At 36.6% G+C, this 14,123-nt stretch overlaps 1 protein-coding gene across 5 annotated transcripts in view; it reads right to left on the reverse strand.

Annotated features, from left to right (window-relative positions):
* Positions 1 to 10,057: 10,057 nt before the first annotated feature.
* NTNG1 (netrin G1) overlaps positions 10,058 to 14,123 on the reverse strand; it is a 163,345-nt gene continuing 159,279 nt past the window's right edge. For all 5 annotated transcript variants that reach the window (XM_065842786.2, XM_065842780.2, XM_065842783.2 and 2 more), the window contains one exon: positions 10,058 to 11,289. In XM_065842786.2, coding sequence (XP_065698858.1) covers positions 11,063 to 11,289 — 227 coding nt within the window. In that variant the 3' untranslated portion in view covers positions 10,058 to 11,062. The remainder of the gene's footprint in view (positions 11,290 to 14,123) is intronic.

A 14,123-nucleotide genomic window follows, 5' to 3' on the forward strand; every position in this document is an offset into this window, starting at 1 on the left:
TACATGCTTCAAATTCAGCATGTGCTTATGCTTTTTATTATTTTATACAGTTGCCATCCTGAACTGACTTCTAAGTTAGTCTTTGACATACTGTTACAGGAATCTTACATTTTACATGTAGTTTTCCTCTCCCCTCTTTTAGAGAAACGTATATGTGTAAGAGTTGGCACATTTTTAATATTAGTAAATGGTCTTAATAATGTCTTAAAAATGGAAAGCATGTAAAAACCCCTACTACAGAATGAAACTGATTAACCTATGATTATCTGGTTATTGTTGTTTATGTACTTTGTCAGTCCACAACATTTAGTTCAAAACACAGGAAAAATCTGTTGTTTATTAGAAGGTATGCTTATTGGTTAAACTGGTGTATATGTCTGAAGAATGGAAAGAGAGAAAAAAGTGGCAAGACAACATCTGAAAGCAGCAGAGGAAAATGCAGAGACATTACAGACAGACAAATTATGAAGAAGGTAAGTACATTCAATCAGTTGTTCTCTATTGGCTTGAGGGTAATCTCTGCCATATTACAATGTACTGATTTATGGACTAATTAGTTGTACAAAACAAAAATGTTTATAGAAAATACTTCTCTCATGCAGCCACCAAACCAACCAAACAATCGGAAAACAGATTTTCTGTATTAAAAAATTAAATTCAATATATATTTATGAGCCCATTCAAAATGTAGAGTCTTTTTGCTACCGGATTTCCAGTAACCAGAAATATCTATGTATCAAAACTTAATTGTATCAGTATCTAGATGTTTATGGAAGAAATTAAATGCCTAAGCTATAGGTATTTCAAGCTATAAAAGATATTATATATTAATTTATGAAGTCATAATAGCATTATTATATGAGCTTTGTTACATTCAATAAAGAAAAAATAAGACAAGGAGGGGAAAAAAAACCCCATAGCCATCTCTGCCTTTTGGAAGAGGATTTTAGTGTTTTACTGTTTTTTATCTGTATGTATGTCTTTTAACTTCTTAGACTGGTAAGATGCTTCCAATTACTTTGACTGATATATAACATCCCTTCAAAAAACACTAGTTGTGGATTCCTTCTAGCCTTAGACTGAAGTGCAAAAGAGAAAAACCTAAACCAGCAAGATGAAAATGTGTGAGTTACATATCACAACATTGGAGCTCCAAGCGTGGTGGGCAGAGACAATGTTTGGGGAGGTGTAATGTAAAATAGACTTGGATAAGAAAATTTGAAGTAAGTGGGTGGCAAATACATGCAGATGGAAGACTATTTAACTTCACATTTGTGTAATTTGGATGGAGTAGGGAACTGTAGGTCTCAGTACTTAATGCAGTGGACAAGGTGTCAGAATTAATCTCTCTTTCTGTAATTGACTTTGTAAGTCTCTCAACATCTTCAAGCTTCAGTGCCTGTGAATAAAATGGAAGTAGCATGCCTCCTGCTTTGCAATGGTGTCATGAGGGTAACCTCAGTAAAGTCTGTGAGACACTCAGATACCAGATATTGTCAGTAAATGAGAAACCTGTCAAAAATTTTTCACCACTAAATCTACATAGTTTAGTCATCCTTACATCCTACTCAATGAGAAAATCATGGAAGTAGTGGTGACTCTCTACCAGATCTAGGCAAAAGAGCACTACCAAGACTAACTCATAAGTACCAATCCACCTACTTTTGGCCTGTGGGATATCTTTTGAGCAAAGTAATAAACGTATTTTATGAGGGCATAGAAAAAACTCTGACATGAGGGAAGAAAGCAAGCTGTGGGATGGCAAAAGAAAGCAGTATAATAAATGTAATTTACCAAAGTGCTCTACATGCCGGTTCTCCCATCCTACAAAGAAACAGTAATTAGAGGTAAGAGATGTTAACAAGAAATGTGGTGAGTGAGTCAGTGTAACAATTCAGAGCCTCCTTCAGTCCTGTGTGGAACATGGTGACAGCAGATGCCAAGGGAAGGCCTGGAAGGAAAATGTTCTCTGCTGAACACATCTCATTTTCTGTCTCCTTATAAGAATTACGTTTAATGATTTAGGAGATGTGTGGTGAAAAGGAGATGTAACCACTGGCCTTACACAGATCTTGGCAATGGGGTTCTTCCTGCACTGAACTTGCTCTGCTTTGGCCTGAGGGATGCCTCTATGATGTGGTTTCTTGGTGCTGAAAAGCAACTGCTTTGTGAACATCTGGACTAGATGGCCAACCTGGCACTGCTAAATTCGCAGCTGGAGCCAAAGACAAAGTGGAGATGGTGTGAATGGGCATTGGCTCTTCCAGCAGATGAGTGAGCAGTGTCTCACCTGGGCAGGAGGTGACATCCTCAGGCAGAGAGCGTCCTGTGTAAGGCTCAAATCCTGCAATTTCTAAATCAGATATTACAATGCCAAATGCTGTGTCTATGAATTTGAGTACATGTGTAGTATCTAGATGGGCTTTTCCCATAAGATCCTGGTGTATTTTTATTATCTAGATAATCCCTTTCCTTTCACTCTCCCAGTGTTAGGTTTCCCTCAGGTATTATATCTCTTGAGAAAACTGAATTTTTGCTTTGTTTCCCTTTGGACTCCAATGCCTTTCACATACATTTCTGTTTGGGACTGAGGTAAAATTTGTGTCTGATCGGTAGCAAGAACAGAATTGTTAACTCTACTTCATCTTGTTTTTGCTCATCTGCTCCTGTTGCATGTGGGCTCCAGCCTTCATTTCTGTATTTAGCCTTTTAAGTTTCTGCACTGTGAAGCTGAAGACTGTTAAAAACTGAGTATTTGAATGCCATTTCCTGTGAATGCTTTTTAGTTCTGTTAGGTGAGCAGGTCTCAACTTATAAATGTGATAGATGTTTTGTTTCAGCTTACTGTTTTTTGGCACGGGTGCCAGCTTTGAGCTGGGCATGCATTTAGGAGACCTGTTTGGCAGGAAGAATTGAATAGACCTGCTATCTATAAGGTCAGTAAAACTAGCAAAAAGTAAATAAGAAACTAAGTTATTTTTAGTGCTTGAGGTAGAAATTTATTAGTGCTTTTTTGTGAATACATTAAGTTCTCCTGTCATTAAAATGACTTTTTTTTTAAACTTTCTAAAATAATTTGAGATATCATGATAGTTTAAAACATGATTACTATTTTCGATTTATCACCCACTCTATGTTACTAATTCTCATTAAAAAAAAAAAAAAGTATAGAAAAACTAAGTTCTTTATGACCTCAGTGTTCATAACCTTTAATGAAGTGTCATGGTTACCTGTTCAGGCACAGAATAATTTCACACCATTTGGGATACATCCATTTGTCCTGCCCATCACTTGTGAGAACACGTATTTGTTTGATTCCCATTCTAAAACCAGGAGGTGTGAATTGACATTTTGTAAACAGTTATATACATTATGCATACTAATACTATATGTTATATATACTAATACTATATGTAGTAGCAATTATAACCAAAGCTACTAAGAAGTTTTCAATACTCTTGTAGCATAACTCTATTCATATTCAATGTGGTGTGGAGCTTAAGTGTGTTGAACTGGTTCCCTTCTTTTGCCAGTTGCTTTTTGGGCTGTTTCAGGCAGCTGCATTTACCTCTCTGGGTCACAGTTTCCTTATCTCTATCAGAAGATGAATGACACAGAATTCATTTTCAAAGTATCTGAGCATTTATACGTTGCAGAGGATAGCAATCTAGCCTGTTGTCTCTTTCTTGAGGGCTTTTGAAGTATCTCAGTTGTTATAAATGGAAGTGCTTTGACACTTTAAGAATCGTAAGAATCTTGTGAGAATAATTCTCCCTTGTGTTTTATTTAGTTACAGTAAGTAAATACATCTTTTTATTCAACACATTTACAGAATCCAGTCCAAGAGAGCCCAAGCTTTTCAATGAGATCTCTTGGTACTGTCAGTTATAAACAACAATGATAGACAGCAGTCACTACTTCTGCATCCACAATTATTTACAGGTGCAAAGTGAACTGTGCTCCCAGTATATGTACAAGGACTTAAAGGTTTTCATTTACAAGTTCAGGTAACAATGAAAACAGACATTGAGGGGTGTAAGAGCATCAGGTAGGTTGAGGCCTCTTAAAAGCCAGGAACTTAAAATATGGCTTGCACAAACTGGCAGAGTAAGGGCCTGAATGAGTGTGCATCTCATGATGTGTTGTTACCAGTTTTGTGGAGGAGCAGTATTGCACTTCTGCATGTACAAAATGCATTAATCTCAAAACAACTGATAATCCAACCAGAAAAATTAATTTAAAAAAAAAATCCATTCATGCTGGGGAGCTGAATCAGAAGTGGGAGAACTTACAGAATTATTCTTTTTTAAAAATGTATTTATTTTATTTGTACATTACAGGCAATATTGTCCTCCAGATGTATCCTGCTGCACTACATTAATTAACTTTGTATCTAGCATAGGACCTGTGAAGCAGTTTTATGAGCAATGTATGAACATTGTTCTTCTGTTTGGATCATGCAGGAATCTTTGACTGTCAATTGACTGCTTGTGGAATCACAAGTGGGCAAATAATTTACTTTTCTGTTTGCTAATTTTACTTTCTGCAACATAGCTAAGATGATTTTGTTTTGGGCAATACACTGAAGAACTGGAAGATACCAAAATTTTTGTAGAATAAATGAGGCAACTAGGTTTGGATAAGACCAAAAATGAAGGGATGAAAGAAAGATAATTATTGCTCGTGTTATGACTTGAGTTGTCATTTAGCTCTGCATTAAGAAAGAACAAAGATGTAAGATGTGTAGAGGTGGCACTTAGGGACATGGTTTATTGGTGGACTTGGTAGTGTTAGGTTGATGTTTGGACTTGGTGAACTTAAGGGTGTTTTCCAACCTAAACTATCCTGTGATGCTGTGTACAGGACAATATTAACCTTTCTCCTCCATTATCTAATTACTATTACAATCCAAAAAGAGAGAACTGCTACTACACTTGTCATAAGTGTCTGATTACAAATGGAATAATATTGGTGACTCCATTTTAAGGTTATAAAATGATTTTTTGAGTGATCAGTGATCCCAGAAATTGTGTTTCAGAACACACGTGACAAGAGAACTGTAGACAACTGGACAGAATTTAAAAAACCCCACTGTGATCGTTACAGAGACTCAAACTTCCTTGGCCAATAAACTGAATTCTCAAAGCTTGTTGAATTTGCAGAGATACTTAGAAACTTAACAGTTAAGTGTATCTGTTAGATCAGGAGCAATGGTAGTATTTCCAGATCTAAGCCACAGTGATGGTGCTGGAACTCAGTTCTGCTCTATTAGATGTGACTTGTGAACCTGCAATATTTATTCTGGAGAAGAAATTTAAGATTAATTTCCTTTCTGACTTTTGTCTTCAGGCTGCAGCTGTGGGCTCAGCAAATTGCGTCACTTGGACTAGGTTAGTAACGAATAAAACCTCATTTTTAATTCTATTTAGAGTTTTCCAAAATAGTAAAATGTTCCCTTAAGTAATACAAACCAACCAAGCAACAACAACAAAAACCCCCAAAAACTTAGCGTTTGAAGAATATTACACTTAAGTTTTCTTCTATAAACTTTGCATAATTTATCTATATATTAAAGATTGCACTGACTTAGTAGATTATCATGTGTGTTGCTTTGTAAATGACAGTATGATACAGAAAGATTTTAATTTTCTCTTCCACTAAAATGGAGAAGAGTCCACCTCATTGCTCTTTTGCTGTAATAACAGTAAGGGACAACCTCTGGGAGTTGTGAACGCAGAGTGCAAAAATCAAGCAGTTTCTATTTAGAACACTAAGGCATCCAAGTTGGCGAGATTTTGGCTTCAGTGTTGGGTGGTGTGTGTGTATATACATGCGTATGTGTATATATATCTATGTATATAAAGTTTTTACACTTCTTATATAGAACTTCTCAAGTCCCTTTCACCCCCATCAATACCTCTAATATTTCTTCTCCTTGAAGAAGAATACTCTGTCTTGAGCCTGTCTTGCAGTCTTGAACTGTAAAAGCTGTCAGTAAATAGGATTGAACTGATGTCATTATTCTTAAGAGGTCTTGTTCAGGTGTATAAGTGTCAGAATTAACTTATTAGTAATTTGTTTCTTGGATGTCACAAAAACCTGCACAGAGTACTCAAGTGAAAATTACACTATGTGAGAAACAGAAAATGCTCATCCAAACCCAGTCTCATTTTCTTAAAACAAGCAAGCAGTAGCCTCAAAACCCACTCCTCACCCTCTTTTCCCCGAATTATTACTTCCATTTCTCAACAGTGATTCACTTCTTGTACAAAAGCAAATGTATTTTCAGTGACAACAGTAAACTTGCACCTGTGTACATAGCTCCATCAGCAGCATGTACGTCACAGGTGCTTGAGCAGCCATAGCTGGCACCAGTACATACACGCAGGAGTTCTGGTGAGGGAATAGTGCCTGGGCACGTCCCAGGTGAGGTGTGCTTTTCCCTGCTGACAGCAGCAGGACTCGCACAGCCCTGTTGTGCTTTCTGTCACTGAGCTGTCATTTTGGTTCTACCAACTGCCGTGAAACTCTGATTCAGTGCACTTTAACGGTGTGATCTTCATCTTAGCCCTCCTCAGAAATGAGTACTAGCTAGCAATGTAGGCAGGAATTCAACCCCAAAGACCTTACAATCTGTTCAGGTCTACAGATTGCATAACAGGAGTCTTCTCTGCATCCTTTGAGGGTGTAAAATTTCTCGAGCAGTATTTCATCACGTATATGTTTGGGTCTGTATGGATAATGATGGCCAGAAAAACAATGAAGAGAAACATATGATTTGCACTGGAATTTTATCTACTGCGTATTGTGGCAAAAATGGTGTCTTGGTGAACATACTGTACTGGTGATGAACTTCCATTTCATTAAATGAAATGTACCATATGGTGCAAAATGCTGCTGTTCTGCTTATTTGTTTTGCATATGTTTCTTACATACTTTTCTTTCTGATACTGTAGGGTGGTGGAAAAGGTATTAAGGTGGCTATGCCAGATGTGTGCTTTGGTGGATAAATGTTTGCATCCATAAATAATTTGTTACAGTTTTTCTTAGGAATGAATTGATTGACTATGTCTGTAACTTCACATTTGCAAGGACAAACATAAAGGCTGGGCTTGAGGTTGGCTGAAAATCTGCTCTTGCATATTCCATGAAAAATATTATTCAAATTTCTCACAGGTGAATAAACCACATGCCTGGATGAATCTAGTTAATTCAATGGTTTAATAAACCTCGACTCCCAATGAGGCTATAACAAATCCCTCTGGCATCTCGGAGTTATGAGAAAGATGTATAAAATCATATGCAAGCAGAAGAGCTCTTTCTAAATTTGAGGATTCTTTTGCACATTTTTTTTTTTGTTCTGTTCACTACATGAAATAGCTTCTTATCTGTGGCTCGGTCATGATAAATTATTAGATCAATTATAGTTTGAGGGCAGTATCTGAGGTTAATTTGCATCTGACAAGATTTCTTCCTTTTTGGATAATTTGTTTTTGAAACAGCTATGCGGCACTAAGACAGATGCCTCCTCTTACTGTCCCTTTGAGAAGACAGCTAGCTTGAACTGGAAATTTCTGCAGTTACCTTGTCAGGGAGCAGCACCTTGTCATAATCTGCCCCATTTTCAGATGTTAAATGCATGTGGATCCTGGATCAGAACCAATCCTTTAGTTAGAAACAAAGGAATTGCAAGCTGACTCGGACTGACTGATTTAGCAAAACAACTGTAACTAACAGAACTGCATAAATTTAATTATGAATGCTAGGTTTAAGGTCATTGTTCTCTGAACTATAATCTGGAGAGCTAAGCAATGTGAAGCCTGGTCAGTTCTTGGATGCTAAACCTTCCAGGAAAGAAATATTGTATAGGAAATAATTCGACAGTAGGTTCCTTTTGCTGCATTTTGATAGGGAACCAAAATTCTAGGCTAGTGATTGTGTTGCTCTTGTTTTTTTCTGTTTTCTCCAGTATTAGGTATGTGTTTGCTATTTTACAGGCATTCACAGGAACAGGATACCCACTCCAGGAAACCTAGTATATGCTGGAAAGAGTATATATTTTTGGGTGAACAATAAAGCAGATACTGCAGCTACATGTTATCATGGAAAGTTTCTACCTATATCTTCAAGAAAGGGATTCTGTCTTCTTACAGCTTCTGAAATGGGAAAGAGTAGGTTCTGCCTTCATTGTCCACTGAAAAAAGCAGGTAAAGCAATGCTGAGTGATGTAAATCTCCTCTCTCAAATATGCACACATAATTTTAAAAATATACTTGAAACACAGTAGCAGAAACTTATATTCAAAATTTTCAATTAGTGAAGTTTTATGGAGTTGGGAGGAAAAATAATGAAACTGAAGAAAAGGATGATTGATAAGAAAACTTTCCACTGGATATATTCCTGCATAAAGTTGTAATTTGTTAATAGGTGGGGGAGGATAAAATGCATGAAATGGTAGCTAAATACGTGGAAAACCATATAGTCTGCACTGCTTTAGAAGATTATAAGTATATGAAATTGGAAGGCAGCTGAATTGATTGCAATCTGATATTCATTATATTTCAGCACTGCTGGCAGAATCCCTTTTAACCAAACGTGTATAATATGCTTTCTTAGCACTTTCACAAAGCCTTAAGTTTATAGTGACAATTAAAGTGCATCTCTTCCAATAATTACACAATCTGAAATAGGTCTGTGCTAATAAGCTTTAAGAAAACTTAAATTCCACATTTTAATATCAGAAATCCACTTAATTATAGGTAATCTCAGGCTCTGCATGTCACCTGTATTAGCATTTATATTCCTCATTGTGTCTGCGATATGATTTTCTGTTTATTGTCATGAACATCCTTCTAATATATACCTGCAATCTCATGTAGGCCATGGCTGGCAAACAGCCAAGCTCTTAATTTGTCTTTGCCTTATCTTTAGCCCACCAAAAGAGAGTGGCAGTGTGAATAGCAAACATTCTGTGTGAAGGGCCAAGGTGACAGCCTGAACAAGCACCAGCTGCTTGTCTTCATCATCATCATCATCTTCACGGGAATCTTTTAGAAATGAAAACCCAGTTTGCCTGCCCATTTCTGGAGGCTGGCTGCTGGCCTGCAGAACTTGCTTCCTCAGCAGAAAGAGGTTGTCCAAGAAGGCAGCGCCCTAAATTCTGCTCTGTTCGCCATTTGGAAGAGGCAGCCAGGTAGAAGTTATTTCTCTCAGGAATTTTTATTTTGCTGATTATTTTCCATACTAGGCTATTATGTTGGTAAAATATTTACAGCCATTATGATGAAAATCGCCAGGAAACAGGAAATGAATTCACACAGTCTTGCTACCTTTTAGTTTTATTTATTTATTTTTCCGAGGGCTTTGAAACACTGCTGTGGTTTTGGCTTGCCTCTCTATTCTTGCTATCCTTTTCTGTCACACTCAGTAATTGGCCTAATAAAAGGCAGAAACAAGAATTTATTACACCTTGGGCAATACTTGAAACAAACTTTATTTGCTGGAGCAGCACTTTTTATCTACTTGCTGCTGTATATTTTGACATTCCTTCTAAATATTAAATTTAACTTTATTAAAAGTTGAATCTTGGCACTTTTTTTTTGTGATTGCTGCTGTTTTTGCAGACTAGTACATATATAAACATATCATTTTAATGAAGCTTTTGGAGAAACAATATAAGCTGTGGCTATATTTGCTTCATTGCTGCCAGAATCTACAAAAATGGTATGAATTAAAGACCAGCTTCTGTAATACTGGGTAAATTAGTCCTGGAATAATTTCTGTGATGAATTGAGGAAACAAAGATGATAACTATTCAACTCTTCATACCTTTTCCAAGCTTGGGATTTGATGAGATCTTCCTCAAACAAATGATGCCTTTTACATTTAAAATAATTTGCAAAAATAATGATGGTAGTAAAAATAAAACCAGGTTAGACTGTCATGATGTAATTTCCACTGTTGAATCTGTTTTTCTTCCACAGAGTAGGTGGTTAAATGATCAAATTTATATTTGTTTTCTAAAAAGGCCTTAAGAAATAGCAATACATCTTCCTGGAACTGTTTATGCAGGAATTTTTATTCTTTGAAATCTTCCAGTGTTAAAGCAACAAGAAAACATTTAGAATGTCCTTTGGTGGAATATTATTACACTCATTATATATGTAAACTGATATTCTTTGATGCCAGCACGTTGCCCATACAGAGAAATCTCTGCACAATTAAATGAAACGAAAAATAAAAGAACTAAATAAAAAGTCATATTTTTCTCTTATCTGATTAGAATTAAATACATTAACAAATTGTCTGGTAACACAAATAGGCAATAATACAAAAAATCTACATTGTACATTGTTTCAAGAAAAATAACTTCATTTGAATACAAAAGGATAAATACACTTTTTTCCTATAGCCACTCTTGTACAGTAGGTGAACACAGCATCTCCCTGATGCAGTGCTGCTAAGGTATACAAGGATATGACTGGCTTGAGTGGTACTCAGGGGGCTGTTACACATGTGCATCACTAACATCAGACAAAGAAACCTTTCAACCAACAAGGGTTACAGAGCAACGTTCACTAAAGCACAGGTTGGAAAGGATTTGGGGATTGAAGCAGGCCAATATGGCAGCTTTTACAGATTTCCTTATACCCACAATGCACTGACAGCAAAGAATGCCTTTATTTGGTCGGTTCACACACTGGGTGGAGGTACAGCGCCGCACCGTATAGGAGTAGCAAACGTCTTTTAAATTCTCTTCCCATCCTGGGGGCTGTCAAAGCTGGTTCAGTCCTGTGCAAGCTTTGCAGCCAGCAGTGGTTTGACAGAATAGGCAGGTGCTAACTTGTCTGGAGTCAGAGGTGAACAGTCTTGACTCAGAGCCCCGTCTGTAACTGATTAATATGGCTTAGTTCAGTTCGGCCTTCTGATTTTGTATGTGGTTATTTTTTTTCTCTTTTTGCCTTTTTAAATTTCAATAGCAAACGCTTGGATTCTGTTTTGTTTTGATGTGACACGTTCATTTGCAGCAGTCTGAATGTGATGCCATCATCCATAACAGAGTCTAGCACGGGCAGAGCCCCGTTGCTCCCAGCAGAGCAGTCAGCAGCAATAGAGGCCCCTGTGATATTGCTCCCTGGCCAGAGTTTTGGCCACAGCCTCCTGGATCCCTTTCACATTTCAACTTCTCACATAAAATGCCCGTGTAAGCTGGAGGGCACTGGCACCGCACGTTGTTGATGCATGTTCCTCCGTTCTGGCAATGCAGTAGTTCGTTGTCACATACATTTGCTGCAAGATAGCAGGGAAGGGAGGGAAAGAAAAGCAGAATAAACATAAATTCATCTACAGGAGAAACTTGATGCTAAAACCAGAATTTAAGCACTACCTCCCCCTTCTTCCTGAGACATGGGAACAGGAGAGGTAATATTTTTAAACACTTCAAGTCTGATTTTTTTATTTTATTTGATATTGGCTCATCCTTTTTAATTTTAAGATGTGTTCTTGAAGAACCATATCATTCATTTCAGACCACTGACTATGAGAATATTAATGAATTAATATTAGTAATGATTAATAATGAAATAATATGAATTTTTATTTCTGCCTTGTACCAGTGTCTGCATACCTGTGTCTACTGGAACTATAGGTGGTTGTGTTGTTATGTGAAAGGGACAACATATCTACAGCTTTTGGAAAGCATGAATAGTGGTTAAAAATGCAACATGGCTTTGCTGAAGCAAAAAGATCTGTATGAGGAGGCAGGGTTTTATAATCAAGAACTGCATATATTAATGATCTGAAAAAATTATGCAAAAAAGGGCAAGCACAGGCAGGAAGTTCAGCATGCTATTCAATGGGGATTATATGGTATATATGTATGAAAATAAAAGATAATGTTGTTTCCATTACAGATCAAATATTCTTAATTAGATTTGCTGCTTTGGTACAAGGGTAACTGGCATCTTGAAACTATCTTAGATATTGTAGTCTGATATAATAATTTTGGAAATCAGATTTGACAAAAGAGTTGAAAGAAAGTAAGACAGGCAAAATTTTTAGAACTGCATAATGCTGTCATATTTGAAAAACTGGCAACTTTACTTTGTATTACTTACTATCAATTGAAATACTTCACTGGGTAAATATATAGGAAGATGAGGAACATACTACTTAAATGTGTCAATCTGTGTTTTATTCCAGCTGGTATCGCTAGTAGAATACATGCTCGATTACAGCTCTCTCTTCCATAGGAGTGGTGATTTTCGTAAAGTTTTTACACGTACTATCTAGGCAGAATGTAACAGTAAAAATTTTCCCTCAGGGAATGAAGGAAAAGGTTAATAGGTTTAGAAGCAGATGCAACATTGTAAGCTGTTTATGCATACCTTAGCCTGGCAATATCTTAAATAATTAAGAACAGGGAAAATATTGTTAATTTTACTTTAAACATTGTTATTTGTTGCTAGAAGAAAGTACAGTTTCATGAATGGTAATTTACTTATTTTTAAAAGCAATCATATAGTATGAGAACTAAAACCAGTCTGGGTTCTTAAGTGATGCAATTCTACATAAATCTATACAGTTTTGTGCACCAGCAACCTTACTGGTAATCTCATCTGTTCTGACTTGCTTTCAGAAAAATAATTTTCTTACTCCAGAGCAGGGGTGTCAAACTCATTTTCACCAGGGGCCACATCAACCTCAGCCTTGTCTTCCAAGGACCGAATGTAATTTTAAGACTGTGTAAATGTAAGTACTCCCTCCTTGGAAGGCAACCGCAAGGCTGACATGGCACAGGGAAAAATTAGTTTGACACCATGGTCTAGGAGGACTCTGACGACTGCTTTCTAATGTTCTGCATCCAAGTGGGTGAAATAATAATGCAGTATGTTAGAAACTCACACGTGCAATTGAGAGAACAGTTAGATATTTTTTGTTCAGTGATTTCTTTAGCAAAGTTTTTTACTAAGTGCTAGGAATTTAAGATTGTTGTCCAGTTTGTGAATAGTAATGTTGAAATTTGAATACTAAGGTACAACAAAAACCACATATTATTGACAGCCATATGTCTGTATTTCAACACTCTCTATATACATTAAAGTGTTTACATTATGTACAAGAAACAGTAAATCACCACCAAATAAATGTGATGAGATAAACAACCCAGAAAAATATACTGCCAACATGCCAAAAAAATTAACTGTATTTTAAAAGTCAATATTTGAATTACATCTCTTGTAATTGCAGCTACATAGCCTTAGAGCTGACTTTGTTATTCATATTGTGCATATTTAGCTGTATCAACATGCAAAATCAAAAGACTTTATCTGATGGTGCAGCTACTGAATCTGCTTGTTCTAGACTGCTCATTGCTGGGATGCTTCCTGCAGTTCAGGCAACGGTGACATATCTGTCCAACAATACTGACCATTGTTTACCTTGAATAACTGGGTGGAAATAAATAGTTAATTACATACCACTTCTTAAACAACAAATGACATATTTCACTTTGTGTTTGGCCCTGAATAAGTTACCCAAATTTTTCCAAGTATTCAGTAAACCAAATTTATTTTCCAATAACTTTCCTACTTTAAAACTAATTTTGATAATTATAGCCTCTTATTTTACGAGGCCATCAGCCCAGCTTCTGATCTAGAGTTGTGGGGTGCTGGATAAGCCTGGCTGAAGTTGTGCTGTGCTATGTGCCAGCTGTTCTCCCTGACATGCTGGTGGAAGCTGCTATCAAATGTCTCTAATCATTGCTGGCTGCAACATCCTGGGTACAGTGTTAGAGATGCTACTTTTAAAATCAGCCTATTTATCTCCTCTTCATTATTCCGGCACGCTTTTAAAAGCTTGCCCGCAGAAACAGTCAAGTAAAAAAGATCTTAATGGTCTCAGCAAGCTACTAAGCAGCTGAAAATTCTGGAATTGCTAAACTTCTGTTGTCACAGCTTTCCTTGTATCTCCTCCTCTTGCACACACACACGTACACGCATACATGTGTCATGTAGGTAGCAATTGTGGCGATTTGGAACTTAAATGAAGTTAAATTCTGAAAATTTTCTGAAACTCCATTATTTATTTTTGCCAATTTTGTTTTAATTTTATTCTGACCAACT

Source organism: Patagioenas fasciata, chromosome 6 (assembly GCF_037038585.1).
Source record: "Patagioenas fasciata isolate bPatFas1 chromosome 6, bPatFas1.hap1, whole genome shotgun sequence".
Taxonomy (NCBI): Eukaryota; Metazoa; Chordata; class Aves; order Columbiformes; family Columbidae; genus Patagioenas; species Patagioenas fasciata.